The 17,126-nt window shown below is 39.4% G+C and overlaps 1 protein-coding gene across 1 annotated transcript in view; it reads right to left on the bottom strand.

The window, feature by feature from the left end:
• Positions 1 to 17,126, bottom strand: part of LOC137934103 (callose synthase 10) — a 55,699-nt gene that overhangs the window by 14,875 nt on the left and 23,698 nt on the right. Inside the window, exons 10-34 of the mRNA XM_068778333.1 lie at positions 12,933 to 13,061; positions 12,752 to 12,828; positions 12,573 to 12,651; positions 11,786 to 11,878; positions 11,594 to 11,696; positions 11,368 to 11,491; positions 11,082 to 11,268; positions 10,844 to 10,896; positions 10,269 to 10,329; positions 10,053 to 10,134; positions 9,521 to 9,570; positions 9,353 to 9,439; positions 9,110 to 9,195; positions 8,983 to 9,010; positions 8,257 to 8,354; positions 7,787 to 7,868; positions 7,533 to 7,693; positions 7,109 to 7,229; positions 6,554 to 6,651; positions 6,313 to 6,403; positions 6,071 to 6,231; positions 5,861 to 5,970; positions 5,474 to 5,608; positions 5,244 to 5,312; positions 4,987 to 5,164 (exon numbers count right to left, since the gene is read on the bottom strand). Coding sequence (XP_068634434.1) covers positions 4,987 to 5,164; positions 5,244 to 5,312; positions 5,474 to 5,608; positions 5,861 to 5,970; positions 6,071 to 6,231; positions 6,313 to 6,403; positions 6,554 to 6,651; positions 7,109 to 7,229; positions 7,533 to 7,693; positions 7,787 to 7,868; positions 8,257 to 8,354; positions 8,983 to 9,010; positions 9,110 to 9,195; positions 9,353 to 9,439; positions 9,521 to 9,570; positions 10,053 to 10,134; positions 10,269 to 10,329; positions 10,844 to 10,896; positions 11,082 to 11,268; positions 11,368 to 11,491; positions 11,594 to 11,696; positions 11,786 to 11,878; positions 12,573 to 12,651; positions 12,752 to 12,828; positions 12,933 to 13,061 — 2,543 coding nt within the window. The remainder of the gene's footprint in view (positions 1 to 4,986; positions 5,165 to 5,243; positions 5,313 to 5,473; positions 5,609 to 5,860; positions 5,971 to 6,070; positions 6,232 to 6,312; positions 6,404 to 6,553; positions 6,652 to 7,108; positions 7,230 to 7,532; positions 7,694 to 7,786; positions 7,869 to 8,256; positions 8,355 to 8,982; positions 9,011 to 9,109; positions 9,196 to 9,352; positions 9,440 to 9,520; positions 9,571 to 10,052; positions 10,135 to 10,268; positions 10,330 to 10,843; positions 10,897 to 11,081; positions 11,269 to 11,367; positions 11,492 to 11,593; positions 11,697 to 11,785; positions 11,879 to 12,572; positions 12,652 to 12,751; positions 12,829 to 12,932; positions 13,062 to 17,126) is intronic.

The raw sequence follows: 17,126 nt of genomic DNA, 5'->3' as shown, positions 1-17,126 counted from the left end.
CTGTCACTACATACTACAGTAAGTTGATTCATATACTACAGGAGATTAATGCTTTTCATCCCATCACTACGAACAAAAGGGGAATAAGAAAACAGAATAGACAAGTACACATTGCTAAATGTCTTGATGGATTAGGCCATGAATTTGACTCTATTAGAGCTTAATTATTAGCCTTTGAGGATGCTCAATCATTATCCACAGCCTATAGTCAAGTATTGCGTGCAAAGAAGGCTAGACGTGGCCAGCATTCCAACATCAGCACTGAACTCTCAGGGCAGAATTGGAACAATAGAAGAAAAGGCAAAGATAATTAAGGAAGAGGAAAAGGTAGAGGTGACACTAAACCAAATAGAAATGTATTCAATGAGGCTGTACAAACCACTTCTCTGAAAAGTGTTGGGAGAAGTTTGGTAAACCTGCATGGGTCAACTCTCTTGTTCATTAGAGTTCTGAATCATCCATGTACAAGTTGTAAGAGGCACCTCCAATGAAATGCAGCAATTGATTCAACGTATGGCACGATTTAATGCTACCTCCTCTTCAGCATTTGTGACTCGATCTTCTACTCCTACAGCCACATTGGCCAATTCAGGTATGTCGGCCCTTCATGTGTGTCCATCCTCCACTTGGGTCTTTGACACGAGAGCGTTAACTCACATGTCAGATATGTCCACCTTGTTTTTTTATTTAAAAAAGTCAACTTCTATAAAAAAATGTTAACTTGGCCGATGGACCAATGCATACGAAGAATAGGTACATTGATTCCATCTACTTTTATATCACCGCAATTTGTCATATTTGTTCCTAAATTCTCTCTCAAACTTGTTTTTTTTTTTATAAAGTGATAATTTTATTAACTAAGAGAAGCAAATAACAAACTAGGGAAGCACACCCCTTACGACAAGGGATTGGAGAGAGGCTCCCTGCTTAGCAAAAGAATCAACAACAGAATTGGCACATTTGGGAACATGGAACTAAATACAAGTAATGAAGGGAGAATGTCCAAAACAGAGTAGTAAGCATTCCAATGCCGTCACAGTGGGGTGGAGGGAGAGGAAAACCATCCAATAATCACTGCCGAGTCTCCCTCAATGTAGAGAGGGCTGGAGAGATACTCACAAAAGACAGTGAGTCCATTGAGGAGGCTTGATGCTCTGCAGAAGTGCAATCTGAAATATCCATAGGCCCAAAGTATGACATGAGCTGATTGCCTCAGAATCACGAAAGACGACAAAAGCCTGCCATACTAGGATGGTCGAGGGAGCTACCATCGAAATGCAGTTTAGTTAAGCCCGGTTGAGGAGGCTGCCACTCTTGCATAGTGGGAGGTCTCGTCGGGGAGCCCATTTGAGCAATGGCACTCCAATTGTCCCTAAGCAAGTGACCCGAAAGAGAGGAAAACTCCTTCCTACAGTGAAGCCAAGAGGAGATGAGGCCAATGATAGAAGAGGTGACCCGCTCATGGGAGAGGTATTTTGCAATGAATTGCTTATTATTGTGTTCCTTCTAGATGCCCTAGGGAATGAAGGCAACACAAGTAGACATGATCATCTTGCCCAATTTGGAGATAGAAATCCCAAGAAGCATACGACCGACCGGGAGGAGGTCATGAGGCAAACATAATTGAAGGCCAATCCGACTGAGAGTGCTCATCCAAACCGACCAAGAGAAGGGGCAAGATATGAGAAGATAATTGATAGTCTCCTCCTCGAGACCACAGAGAGGGCAAGAGGTGCACACATTGTGGTTACCACGATGGTGAAGGTTGTTAGCAGTGAGAATTTTATTGAGCCCGACACTCCACAAGAAGAATTCAACCTTCAAGGGGGCACATAATTGCCAAATAAGAGCTACATCATGATCAAGAGATGCTTCAATCCATCCCTTGATGAGGGAGTAAATGGAATAGACAAAAAACGCACCACTAGCCTCTGACAACCAAATCATCGATTTAGCCAAGGAATCTCTAGGCCTAGAAGAGGAAATTGCCTCCAGAAGGCGAGAAGCAAGCAGGGCATCTGAATCGTCAAGACCACGACGGAAGCGGAGGTCCCAAGCACCAGATCCCCAAACATCAGCAACTGAGAGACAATATTGGGTGGAAGCCCACCAAACACTATTGAAGGAAGTCCTCAAAGGCCCAGATCTGACCCACCAATCCTCCAAAACCGAATCGAGCAACCATTACCAACGTGAAACTGAATGCCCGAACAGAATAAAGGGAAAAGAAGGTAGATAGCTCTCCATATTGGAAAGAGGGCATATCTCCTTCCTTCTGAGGTCAACAAGTGCTCCTGCCAGTTTAGTTTGGAAGTCACCATCGATCTCCAAAGGTTGTCACCAACATTGTGGAATTTCCAAATCCACTTGAGGAGGAGGGTCATGTTAATATCTTTGGTAAGCCGAATACCCAAACCTCCTCTAGATTTGGAAGTTTACACATCCTTCCAGCCCACAAGATGAAACTTTTTTTTAAATGATGCTGAATTTTATTAAGAGAAGCTCAAACGAGCAGATTACAAGGGGGGAAGTCTTCCCAAACAATGAGAGATTGTTGGGAGGTTCCGAATTTTGCCAATTTATCAGACAAAAAATTGGTTGATCTAGGAACGAGGTTCCAATTACAATGAATGGAAGACACAATGACAACAATACAATCAGTGATACGCCAATGGCGCCAAGGGGGGGGGAGCAATCTTTTGAACACCAGCTGATGACAGTCTTTGAGTCTCCTTCAATAAACAGCTTGTCATGGAGTTGCTCTTTGAAGCCACAAGATGGAACTTAAAGTACGAAGAGGTACCATGCAAAAGAATTCTTCTCATCAATCTATCGATTTGCTAGCAAATTGAAGCAGGTCAATGCAAAAATGAGAGAAAATAATTGGGGATACCGACCAAACAGGATTTGGGAAGAAATAAGTCTTCCAGCCTTTGAAAGAAAGTGGGGCCCCTCCAGGTGGCCAGCCGAATCTCCAGCCTTTCAATAACCAGGTTCAAAAGCTCCTTATTGATCCGGGTTGATATTAAACCCCATTAGAGTGGTCTTCTGCTAGTTGATTTTCTGACCTAAAGCAATTTCAAATAATCCCAGCAAAGCCTTGCTCTTCATAATGTAATCCAAGGATCCGACCGCAAAGATAAGAGTGTCATCCACATATTGGAGAAGGGGAACATCAAAAGCGGCAATACTGCTAATCAGCTCCAACCAGCCAACATCCTTAGCCTTGTAGATCATAGATGAGAGGAGCTCAGCAACAATATTGAATAAGAGAGGGGATAACAGATCTCCTAGTCCTATTCGTGGGTCCCCTTGAGAAGCCTCAAACTATCCCATTGATGAGAAGGGAGAAGGAGGCCGAAGAGAGGCAGCTCCTAATCCATAATCATCATCAGTCGCCAAATCCCATCCGACCCAATAAGTCATCCAGAAGATCCCAATTTACCCTATCAAAGGCCTTCTCAAGATCCAACTTCAGAGCAAAGCGAGGGGTGTTCAAACGATACTGGGCTGTGGTCTGAGGCTGTCCAAAGACAAAACTCATCCAGTAGTTGGGTGTATGTCACTACCCATTCTTGGTTCACAAGGAAACTGACAAGTATTCAGAGTATGAGAATATGTCTGCTATTCCACCACGTATACATCAGCCAGTGATGGGTCAATGAGACAATAGTCATTGATGAACTATGAGAAATCATTGTTGCAGTGATTCTGGTCTGACTGTTATTTATTTTCATCATCATGCCCAATCGATTGGCAGGTTTTTCTTGTTGAACCCTGCGCAGCAACCTTTCAGATCAATGGAGAGGTCAGATCAAACAACATTGATAGCAGCTTTTTCATTGGCATACAACTAAGTTTAGGAAACTCCTTTGGCATTTGTCCTTTGCAGCCATCACATTGGCCATGTAGAAAGAGAGGATAAGTCACACTTTCAAAGGGAAAACTAGATCTGTGGATGGTGTTAATGAGAAAATATCTCTTCAAATAATCTTCGTCTCAAGCCGAGCCTCTCCACTTTTGAGCCTAGAAAGGTTGTTAATCAAGCAATTGGAGGATAAAGGCAATGTCCTCAGACTTACATATTAGTTGGGTTTTTGGTTATTCTGATCTTCCTTAGCAGTCCACTAATATGTCAATGAGATTGTGAACATTTTCTCAACTTAGCAACTTGGGATACACATTCCGCGCAAAGCCAACCATCTGGCTGATTCTCCCACGATGAATGGATCCTAACAACATTTTTTTTATCTTTTTGAATGTTCTAGCAACATCTTGTTGTTGAGAAATTCCTCCCACTTGCTTTCACATAGGACATTTCTTGGTTATACGTATTTCATCTTTTTGCTACATGCTGATACTGGAGGATCATTTCTCATTGTCTTCAAAAAAAAAAAAGGGTTAGATATCATTTATAAATTACTTCTTTTTGGAGGCACCCCCTCATCTCAAATTCTGGACCAATAGGCATTGCTGATTCTACTATTGCTGAGCTTTCAGGCATTCTTCATGGTCTTCTAATCTTCCCTTATACTAGTTTAGCGGCCTCCTCATCATTGAAAGAGACTCTAAAATGGTGATCGGCTGGTGTTCTTCACCCTCAAGCCCTCCATGGTGTCATTGGTATGTTTTCCTAGATATTTTGGACCTTGTTTCGTCTATTTCATGTACATGGTCTCATATTTCCCAATCAGTAAACTCTATTGCTGACTCTTATGCTAAATTAGGAACCACCCTGCAATCTCTTGTTGTAAAAGGAGGGCTCCCTTGATGTATTTTATGTTTTCCTTTTGTTTGCAATAAAATCATCACCTTTTCAAAAAAAAAAAAAAAAAAATATATATATATATATATATATATATATATAAAAATTACTTCTTACCTAATTTCCATTAACATTAGACAGGAGCTCCAACATAAGGTCAATAATTCTATCACTCATGCATTATTAGACAAATGAAAACATGCAGAAAAGAAATGACCAACCTTTGTAACAGAAGGGCAATATCAGCGGCCTCTGGAGCCTTTTTCTGTTTCTGTTGCCCATAAATTTGGCATGACACCACATATGTAAATTTCAAATCAGCTTGTGCCCGAGATTCACGAGACAGTTCATATCCTTCTACGCTAGTGAAATCAAATCCAGAATTGCCATCCTCAATTTCTTCAAGGTTAGGCAAAAGGGGTAAGAAAGTTTCAAGTAAGATCAACATAACAAATATTGGGATTGTCATTATTATTACCTCCAAGCACTCTCTTTTCCAAATAACTTTGTAGCATTAAGGCCCTTCTATAGTACATCATACCACGCACTAAATTTTAAAGAGCAACAAATAGTCTGTTAGAGTGTTACTCGTGAGCAAAAATGTCTTGTAAATATTTGTCACTAGAAAAAAACCTAAAGCAGAAGTATCACATGCACCAGGGAACATATAGGCCTGATACCAAGATAAAGCTAATTTAAATCTCTTACCTGTTCTGGCCAAAGTTTGGCCACGGTAAGATACCCAAAATCGCAGCTCCAGGGCATCCCTTGAGCTATCTTGTAATTCAGCATCTCCGGTATATTCACCACGACCAATCCGTTCCAAAAAGTTCTCCCATTCATCTATTCAAAAGACAGTCAGTATGAAGTCAACCAATTAATGAAGATGCTGCATGAGCAGGGCATCAATTGAACAGAGAATTGCCACAAGGTATTCACATGATTTTCTTCTTTTTTCGGAGAGTGACGTTTTAACATGATTTAAAACACTATACAACCACATAAGATGCTGAACAGATAAGTTCAATATTATGAAAACAAGAATAACAAAATAACAGAGATTGCTGATCTAATAAAAGGAAAAAGGACGATTACCTGGAAAGATTTTTTGAAGATAGAAAAGTATAGAGATGCCATCCTCATTTTCAACCCGTAGTTCCGAGGAACTGTACAATACAGTCTCACTGTAGTACGGGGTAAACACACTATATTCAAGCAAAGAGATCAAGTTAGATGTGCACATTCAAAGAAACACATAGTTGTAGTCATAGTTAGATGTACTCATAGTTGTAGTCCTACAAATACCTGAAAGAAATCATCTCGCTGACAGGCTTTGCAGAAGGCATTTTCATGAATAAAGAGTTGGTAAAAAACTCAAGCCGCCTCCTTGCTTCTAAATTCTTCGGAATATTAGCTGATGAATCCTTTACAGTGAGAAGAAGGTGCAACCTTTTCACCTGCTCCTTCTGCAGTAGAGATTAACTAAACAATTAGCACAACATATAATTAACTCAAATGCATCGAGAATTATTCAAAAAGTGGCATACAATTTCAGGTTCCTTGGGCCACTCTATCTTAGAAAAGAGGCGGCCTTCATTTCTTGCCCTTGCTAAAATTTGCCATGTATCGAATTGCTCCCTGAAAAATATAAAAACTAATCAGTTGATATATCTAATTTTCCAGAACAGTTGATATATTTTGTTATAATTTTCCAATACAAATTTCAACACCATCATTAACAAATTTCAACACCATGCAGAAAACAGTAGTATATGGGAACCTCAGTACCTTAGATTTGATGACAACAGGTCATGAGTAACAACATCATATAGGTCAAACACAGCCTTTGCAACACCTCTTGCTAGTTCAGGGGTCTCATTTCGTATCTGCAGAGGAGAATTTTATACATAATCTTATAAATACAGCAACATAATAACAAAATGGAAATGCAACATTCTGCTTGTCTGTCCCATAAATATAAGGACCGACTATATAATCCTTGATTCATGTTGTAACATGTGGCAAACGTTTTACACCAGCCATCAACCTACCTGATACAATAACACTCCCAGACCCTTTTTAAGGCAGGCCTAGGCCAGCAGCAAAAATGATAATCTACTTGTTGTTTTATCATAAAAATGAATCTTTTCAACAAACAAAAGCGGAAACTTTAAAATTTTAAAAACAGCTAAGAATCACAACTACATCTTTTTGAAACAATGATAATTTCATTTAAGAAAAGGAGATACAAGATCACAAAAAAGAAAGTATCTTTCCAAAGAAATCTAGTAAAAGAAAGACCACAACCACATTGACAATTAAAGAAGATCCAGTCACACTTACTAGCAAACCAGTCAATGCTGTGAGTCTTGAGACAACAAGTGGCAACTTTTTGAGTGATAATGTCACCAGAAGAGAACCTTCCATGATGCTGTCATTAATCTCATGGTACAACCTCTCTACCCTGAGAATATCATGGTAAATAAAGGAGATCAGATTTTGTTTTTGAAAAAGGACATGTTTCGTTTCAAAGTCCGAAGGCTAAGGAAGACAGAACAGGAGGGGGGAACCCTTTACAATAAGAGATTGCGGGTTAACGAGATTGCGGGTTAACCCCCTCCTTAGCTAATAAAGGAGATCAGATTACATACTTGTATTTTGAAGAAACATTACATAAGAAACAAAGATAGAATCCAATTCTTGCAACTCCACTGAAACCAATATCATCTTAACGACATAACAAAAGAAAAAACCAAAAAGTCTATACCAGAGTCTTCCTTCTCTATCAACCAGCGAGTGTAAAATCTTCTCAATACTGTAGTAGCACTCCTTAACAGCATATGCCATGTACTCATCACGAGATATTCTGCTCCATAGGTCAGCCTGTGTATCCTTGCAGTCCAATGCCAAATCTATAGCCAACAGAATCTAACAGTCACAGAAACAAGATAGTTTAAGTAGCAACTCAAGAGACTAGAATAAGGCACCATAGTAATGGTTGAATAAGTGAACAGCATATACCTTACTACTTAGAAGAAACAAAGGCCACTGGACTAATCTTAAGCTGCCACTGTTGCTTGGATTTGAAAGCAAGTCCATCTCTCTAAAATAACAAACAAAAAAATGAAGAAACGAGACATTTCAAGAAAAAAAAAAACAACTCCGGAAACGTTTTTAAAAGAGAAATAAAACTGTGTTTGAAAGATAAAACATATCCCATCTGCACCTTTCAAATAGCATATACCTAAAATAACAGCCAAAGAAATAAAGAATGGTGAAAACATTAACAAGGAGCAAAATACAGCATTTTTTTTAAACGGTGATGATTTTGTTTCAAAATACAGGGTTTGAACCTTTTCAAAAAAAAAAAAAAAAAATAACTGTTTTGAAAGACAATCCATATACTAAAACATATCCATCTGCACCTCACAAATATAATATATAGATGTAGATATATACATACATATATTCAGCCGCATGATGCATCATACCTGTTACTGATATAATCCTCTTCTCGCAAGCTTTTTATTATCTCATTCCAGAACGGAGAGAACTTTGCTGCATATATTTTGTCCACTTCTTGAGGATCCTGAAATAATCAACAATGAATTACCTCCAACAGCTAACTACTTCCTTGGCTAGAATTGAAATCCTCCTCTCAACACCTAGTTGTGGGCAATGCTCTTCTGTTAAATAGATTCCTTTTTTTGTGACTTCAATGTTCTTTTGCTTTGTCTTAATGATCCTTCTGTTAGGCTCTTATATCCTTTGGAAACTTAGCTTTTTTCTCATTGCATATTGCCCACACTTTCTACATATTTGAAAAAACAACTAATTACAAGATCAGCAGCATTTCTTGAACTTGGTCTCATGTACCTAGATCAGCCAATTCGGTTGCTGATTTGTGCGCTAAATTAGCCACCCCCCCTCCCCCTCTCTCAATCTCTTGTTGTTAGGGGAGGTCTCCCTTGCTGTATCTTCTTTTTCTTTGAAATAAAATTATCAACATTTAAAAAAAAAATGCTGCCCTTAGATATCATTGTTCTTGCATGAAACCACGATACAGAATGCCAATTTCTGGAGACTGATTTTCAAAAGAAAAGGATCCTTAAAAGAAAGCAAAAATTCCTCTCAGAGCAGACACATTTGAATGCAATAACAGTTCCATTCTTCATAAGACAGAGCACAACTTGAAAAATACAGGCAGAAATACATACCTGAGATTGTTGTCTTTCAACAGCCATCCTGGAAGAGAAATAGGCAACATTCAGCAAGAGACACAAAAGAAACGTACTTGAGTTTAAGGGGAAAAGAAAATGATAGTATGCACATCTCAACAGCAACCTTCTTGTTTGGTTTGACACAAGATTTTTCACAAAGGCTTCTGGGAAGCTCTCAAAGCGCTTATGGACCATCTCAATTGTGCGAATCTGCAGTATATGTGACAATAATTACAATCAATTGGAATAAGTTACCATTATAAACAAATGAACATTCATCGAGCATCTTTTAATATTATATATTCAACGATCCACCAAATGGGGAACAAAAAGGCCTACAAGATCTAGCACAGCTGTGCAGCACTACCTCTCCTAAACGACCCCGGGCACCCATCAAACCACCAACAACAGCAGACATGAGAGTGTACCATATGTGGATGTCCATGATGTAGATCTGAAAAATGCAATTAAGTTTTTGTTTGAGAGATGCTATGTCAAATGGCATAACCAAACCACACTACAATAAAAAACATACTGCCACAACAGGTGCCCACAGGCTAACAACTGTCAAAACATGATGGTTGCCTGCATAAAATAATCATAAAAAATATATGAGAACTTTGCATTCACGATATCTTTCTTAGTAGGAAATTGGCAAAAAATAAAAGACGTTATTCCAGCAACAACACAATATGAACATAAATAACATGTCTAGCTGAAGCAACACAATATGAACATAAATAACATGTCTAGCAGAAGCAAGAGTCACCATGATCATAATTTAAGCTCAAATACCTAATCTTTGTGGATTAGCAGAAAGTAAATGAGCAACTGAAAACTATTAGATATACAAAACGATACAATCATATCAACCCAACAATCTGTTCACACCAAGCCAGAGATGAAGCAAGAAATAATAGATTTTCTCATTGTACACATACTGTATAATGAATGATCATTCAGTTCACAAAAAAAAAAAGAAGAAGAATGATCATCAGACCGTATGTTATGGAGTAAAAAATCATTTTATTCCTGCAGAAGAGTAAACGTTTAACATTGAAGCTCACCCTTAGAGACAAGATCATGCCAAGAGTACTCTAAATCTGGAATATTAATGATTACATTGGTAGGTTTGACCAGAGGCTGAATCTGCAATGGAACACCATAGCAAAGAGACCAAACAGTAACAAAAATAATTTTAAGAAGAAAATAAGCTTACAAAAAAGAGATAAGAAAAGCAGAGAAATTTATAGGAATGATTTGTGAAAGAATTAGTTGCTTACCTGAAGAAAGTATGTAAAAGAAAATTTACATGCAAAAATCACCAACCAGAAAAGAACATATCTGCGATGCCAGATGCAGGAAATTTGTTATTCAAGGGAAGAAACAATGTCAAATCCAATCGATTAAAGCAAGAAGCAAAGAGCTGTAAAGATACAAGTCTACTACATCTCTGGTAACTATTTTATTGCCAAAAGGAATATCCTTCATTAACCAAGGAGGAAAACAACCAAATAATTGGTGACAAAATGATTCCCCACTTGTGAAAAGGAATTACTTTAAACACTTTTTTTAATGCAGATGACACACAGGAACTGCAACCAAACTCCCTGGTGAGACTCCAACTCAAAACCTCACTCAAAAGCCCCTCTCCCCTCCCGTCCACCACCCCCACCCCTATGTGGCTATAAAGTCAAGGGCTAATCGCCAATATAAAAACAATTATAAACAAATGATTCCCCTATCATGAGAAGGGATGATATCCCCTCCAAAGCTCATAATCATACTACTAATGTAACAATGCAACATTATTTATTGATGGATCACGTATTCATATTTTCATAATGAGTTTACAAACCTGAGATAGTCACTTGTCCTTTCAAAAAGACCACGGCCCACATAGTACCGCTCCTGTAGTATGCAGATGCATAGTTAAACATCTAGATTGAATAGACTGAGCATACGGATTCTAGAGCCTTCCATGTGGCAAATGGTTTCAATATGAAACTTAACATTCTATTTTACACATAAGCTCTAGAGCAGCTAGATTCCAACCAGATTCAAGGGAACAATATATTTAACCAAGGACAACTCACCTGATAGATCCACTTAAAGAATTGAAAGAATGGCTGATCTGACATCTCGGATAAAGTATGGCAGCCAGGCAATTTAAGGAATAAAGCAAGAAATACGCGAACGGCAGCATATACACCTAACACAAGAATATAAATGCGAAAATAGTCTGAATTTGAACTCTGATCATTCCTTTCCAGTAAAACCTTCCTGAGAGAAAGTTAACAGGACATCATCAATCTAAAGGGAAATCTGATACGAAAAGCACAACACATGGCAATAGTGGCCTTCATTGTCGTTATTACTCACAAGTAGACATATGTAATGAATGCTGAACAGATGCCAAACCAAAAGAATCTGATAACCAATCTTGAAATTGCAAACCCCCTTGCTGTTGTGTAGGCTCCAAACATGAGCAGGACATCCAGAAAACCTGCAAACACAATACTTTTCAGAAAATGAGGAGATATAATGTGCAGAAAGCACAAAATGGAGAAACAAAAATGAAAATCCAACTTCAATGGAAGTAACATACTTTCCAAGAAATTCATAATTGCAAAAGTGGGGCCAACACTAAGAACTTCTTTGAAAGTGTCAAGGTTTATGTTGCCATGGTTGAAAGCTACAATTGTCAATGCCTGAATGTGGAATGACAGCACAACCAATGTCAACTCAAGCATAGTGAATGTCTTAGGGCTAAAGAAAAAAAAATTATTCAGTGCTGAACCTGGAACATTAAGACCAAAAATATCCACAGCCGGTGAAAACTTCTATACAAATGAAGGAACGTCCGGTGCTCAACAAATGTGCTTTTTCCTGTCTGGCAATGAGAGATAAAGTAAACTGAAACCGATTCTACCAACAGCAATGCATCACCACACAACAACTGTCCCATAAGACACATTCGTTCAAAGAAGTTGATCTATCGATGGAAATCAGGAATTGGGTGCATTGAGATTTATACTTCAACAACAAACAAACATCTCCAGTTTAATTTGGCAAACCTTTAGCACATATTGTAAACACAAGAACAAAATATGGCCAAATTGAGAATTGATCTTTATAGCGAATAGAACACTGTCACGACTTCAAAGCTTTAGGACTAAATATTTTAACATATTAGCTTTAATGTTTTCCCTCCCTCTAAAAAAAGCATGAAACTCAAGTGCCAGGCAAACTTATGTCCTAGTCATGATCTGTCACCCTCATTTTGTGAAGCTCTCTGAAATACAAACTACTAGGCAAATTGAGGTAAAGATAAAATTCAACTAAGGTGAGCAATAGAAGCTATTGTCTTTTTTTTTTTTTTTTTTTTTTTTTGTTGTGTGTGTGTGTGCTGGAAGGACAGCAGTGAGAGAAGGACAGCAAACTAACATGAGATATGTAGAAGATGCCTCATAAAATCAAAATTCTATCAGAAACAATTCGAACTTCAATTTAACAACAACAATAACAACAATAAAAAAACTATCCACATAGCAAAGATTGGCATTAATTATCTGCTCTTCAGTTACCCTTTTCCATCCCTTTGGTTCCAACAAAAATCGAGCATCCTTACGCATTGGCCAGTTTAACTCAAAGCAAACTGGTGACCTACAAATAGAAGCACCAATAACAGAAGTAAGAAAGGAAGATTAAGAAGGAAATGTGGGCATGAGACAGGCCAATATCACAAAAATACAGAGATCCTAACCAAAAATATTCATTAAAGTCATCATAATTCCTCCAAGATGAATGAGCCGCCTTCCCATTGTTATTTCTATCAGCCTCCTGCAAATATAGAGAAAGCAGATTTGTAAAGGTTCTAGTGTTGATGAGAGAAAGTTGCAATAAACAAAACTCAGTACAGAACCTAAGACAGAAGAGGCACTGACCTTTGCCATTGTCTCATAAATAGGAAATATAATTTCTTGGAGAAAAGACACAGAACCATTGTCGCTGGTGCAACTTGCAGCTGATTTTGCTTCAGAATGATCCAATATTGCATCAAGCTCTTTGGCCATCTAAAGTTCACAGAAATCAAATATTTGATAAAAGATGGTACCAGCTGACCATGTAAGAAAGAACCACTAACTAACATGCATACACATCTCTAATGACACATATGTGTCATTTGAGACGTGCATGCATGTTAGTTATTCTGTCTAATAGAAGAAGATATGAGCAATAAGAGAGAATTTGGATAGAGACAAATATGCATCCTTAAGTAGTCACATGTACTCTTCTTAGTAATTTCTTTTTCTCAACCTGTGTGTGTGGTGAGAGAGAGAAAGAGGGAGAGAAAGTAGAATGAGCCAGTCGAGAAGTAGGAAATTTTGATAGAGTGCAAAGAAAAGAGAAGCCTCCTCACTGATTTTTGATGGACCAGTCATACTTCAATTCTGATCTTTTGTTTTTTTGAGATATTACTTAAGTTTTTTAGACTTGGAACTCAGAATAAGGAACTAAATACAATTCAAGCTAGAAACTATTACAACCTACCAAAAGAGAATATTTACCAACTTAAATGCTTTTCTCAAATACATACTCAGAAACAATACTTGGAACACTCTGACAATTAATGTACAAATACTAGGCTTCAACCTCTGTAACACTTCCATATGCCTCTATACAGCAAGAACATATCTAAACCATGGTTTGCACAATGGACAATGCACTTCACGGACTTAGGTCAGGAGTTTTCACTCCAATAGTATCAATGAATTTCTCTTGAAAATAAGTGTAGGATGGATCCCTATCTGTCTATTAAACCCACTTTATTTCAGGGAATCATCTGCATACCATAAAAGTTTAGGATGAAAAATAAACCATACTTGCCAAGTAAGCATGGCTTGAGAACCCAGTTATCTAACTTTCTAACGGGTGTGCCATTGGATACTTCCCAAGAAAACATGGTGTGAGACAGGCAAGGCCTTTGTCCCTTTCCTTGAGTTGGTCATGGAAGTTCTTCAACAACAATTCTTTGTTTTATTTAAAATAGCCATCAATCCAGCCGAAATGAGAACTCAAAGCAAGACTTGCAATCTGAATGATGAGAATTCAAGCACTTGCTAAAGCCACAACAAGTGAGTAAAGCAGTAAAGCGACTTTCAACTGCAAGTGCCAAAAAACAAAGCACAGGTACCAGACCCAAATAAGGTTTTAGGAGCAAACCAAGAAAAAGTTAAGACTTCTTATTAACTAATGCAAGTCCTTGTTTACTGTTAAATTTATAATTAAGAGTATAGAAGCATGAGAAAGAGACGCAAAAGAGAGGAAAGGAGAGAAAATATGGATCCATTGCAGACAGAGCAGTCACGTTAGGGGTCACAAAGCGGCCCCTCACCATTCCATATTAACTTACATCCACCAACTAAATTGCGGCCCATATATGTGAGTAATAAACCTTACCTATTCACTTAATAACTCTCTGATTTTTTACTTCTAACAATTTCTACAAAGACCTGTGACACTTCTTAACCAATGAGGAACAAAATATATAGTGTGAAATTACATAAATAGCAATATTTTCTAACACTTTCCCTCAATCAAAGCACAGATATACAAAAAAACCTAGTTTATTACAAAAAGAAAAACTCTTGCTTCCTGAGGACCTTGGTAAAACATCTTCAAGCTGATCAGCTGACCTCACATAAGTAGTCTTGAAAGCAGTCATGGTTCCATATCAAACTTGGCCAGGAGCACTGATGTTTCTATCTCTGACCTTTCTATCTCTGACCTCTGGTCTGAAACTGGTGGCTGGAATTTGAACCTTCAGAAAGCTTTTACGGGCTCTGAGGCCATCTTGGCATCAAATCTCCTTACCAGCCTCTCCAAGGTAAAAATCCGGGCATCTTTGCCGGATACACTTATCTGGACCCCTTGCCCCAAAGGATCTTTTACCACCACTTCAGCCTATGACTTCCTTCGCAGTCCCAACTCCCCTAAACCAAGCAACCTTGCAGCCATTGCTTGGACCTTACTTGCCCCACCTTGTGCGAAATTTTTCATTTGGAGTGCTTGTAGAAATAAAATTCTCATCTTTGATTCCCTCATTAGGCGCGGCACTTCTGTCCAGGACCCCTTTTGCCAAAATACCCCCGAAACAGCCACACATGTCCTTCTCCACTACCACTTTGCCCATACAGTTTGGACTAGCCTCCTTAATAAAATCGGTCTCTAGTACTGTACCTCCCAAAATTTACCATCCACTATCCTCTCAATCACTAGTGCAAGACTCTGAAAACTCGGAAAACGGCTCATATCTAATTGTATGGGCCATATCCTTTGGGCCTTATGGAAGGAAAGGAATAGCCGAAAATTCAATTTAAATCTTCCACAATTGAAGTTCTGGTAGATAAAATTGTTGGTCAAGTATCAACCTTGCACATGACTCAGAAGGAATTCAGTTACCTCAGTGGCTCTAATCTCAGAGGGAACAGGCGTTTGGTTGTTGAGAAGGCGCATCCTACTCGTCCTCCAACAATGGCGATCTGGGCTCCTCCACCAGCGGCCACTATAAGCTGAACTTCGATGGTAGCGCCTTTGGCTACCCTGGTCCTGCTGATTTCGAAGGAGTAATCCATGACGAAAATAGTCGTCTCCTTTACTCTTTCGCCGGACCGTTGGGAATTTCCGACTCCACCACTGCAGAACTCTCTAGATTACTCAATGGGCTTCAGGTCTTCCAGGGCCATCTTGTGGGTCCCCTCCTTATGAAGGCAACTCCAATATTGTCATTGAGTAGTGCGCAAAGGCAAACAATCCTCCCTAGCAACATTGAGACATTTGCTTTGAAATATGTAATATAACTTCTCTTTTGAATTGTACTTGGACCACATCCCTAGGTCTACCAATCACTTGGCAGATTCTCAAGTTAAGTTGGGTGTTTCCCTCCAACAACTTGTGGAGGAAGGCCCACTAAGTTAGGTTTGTATATTTCTCTCCCTCTTTTATAAAAATTTTTACATCCTTCATAAAAAAAAAAGTCTCAAATATGAGGATGGCGGGTGATAATCCAATTGAAGTTGTTGGGCAAACCAGAGCAATACACATTGTTGGGTGAGGCGCCAAAGTTGGCATTGGCAGCAAATGCCAATTTCTCTAGACGGCTACGAAGCAAGAGAGGGGGAGGGGGTGACGGTGGGCTGTTCAAGGGTTTCGGGTGTGATTGGACGTGGGTTCTCCTCAGCATTGTTGATAGGGGGGTGATTGTTTGAGGCAGGTGGAGTGAGAGAGGTCAGGGTGACAAGGGTAGGTGAGGGGGGAGAGCCTGGGGTGGCAGGGAGGGTATTGGTGGGTTCCTGGTTGAGTTGGGGCGTTGATTTGGACAGAGGGGAATGCAGTTGTATCATTGGTGCATGGATGGTGGAGGCGGTAGGAAGCTACACAAGCATTGGAGAAAGCGGTCCCATCTGAAGGAGGCGTTGGTGGCTTAAGGAATAGCAATATGCGGCATGACGGTGCATCCCCGATACTGAACGATTCGGCATTCAGTGGGGTTTCTCCGGTGCACAATGACACTATCCAGAGTTCCTTTGTCCTTGGTGTGATGGCTTGGTGTGGGGTTGTGGCTTCCGCGAACTGGTGTATGCAGGAGGTGCAGGCTATCGTGGAGATGGAAATAAATGAGTGCTTCTCGACGTTTTGGACTATCACGTGAATGCAAGGAGTAAAACACAGGTCTACTCTGGTGATTACAAGGGTAGTGAGGCCATAGGCGAAGCGGAAGGGACCAGAGAGCAAGGGAGCAAGGTCATGGTGGGTATTGGCATGGGTTGATCTTCTGTGCATAGTGGTTCATTCACTGTTGTCGTCTTCAGCTTCAACGGTCCTCACATTGTCGATCAAAATGCCATATCGAGAAGTCTTGTGCTCGCAACATTGAGAAGGTGATTTGAAGTCTAAGCGCAAGGACTCTATCATCCAAGTTGGTCGTCTCCGATCAGGTAGTGCTCCGTCTCGTCTCGTCTCTTCTCATCTCATCTTTGGTGAATCAAATCCATCGTCAGCGAGTCTTTCGATTCCACCTCGCTCACAGAGTACAATCTGCGTGCTCAGTTGGTCAGCCTCAACAGTCGCCATCCGTG

Source organism: Aristolochia californica, unplaced genomic scaffold (genome assembly GCF_029961685.1).
Source record: "Aristolochia californica isolate CCGP_79_NKW_82.1479 unplaced genomic scaffold, dmAriCali1.0.hap1 SCAF_6, whole genome shotgun sequence".
Lineage (NCBI taxonomy): Eukaryota > Viridiplantae > Streptophyta > Magnoliopsida > Piperales > Aristolochiaceae > Aristolochia > Aristolochia californica.
The sequence above is the reverse complement of the archived record's forward strand: the minus strand, read 5'-3'. Positions and strand labels throughout refer to the sequence as shown.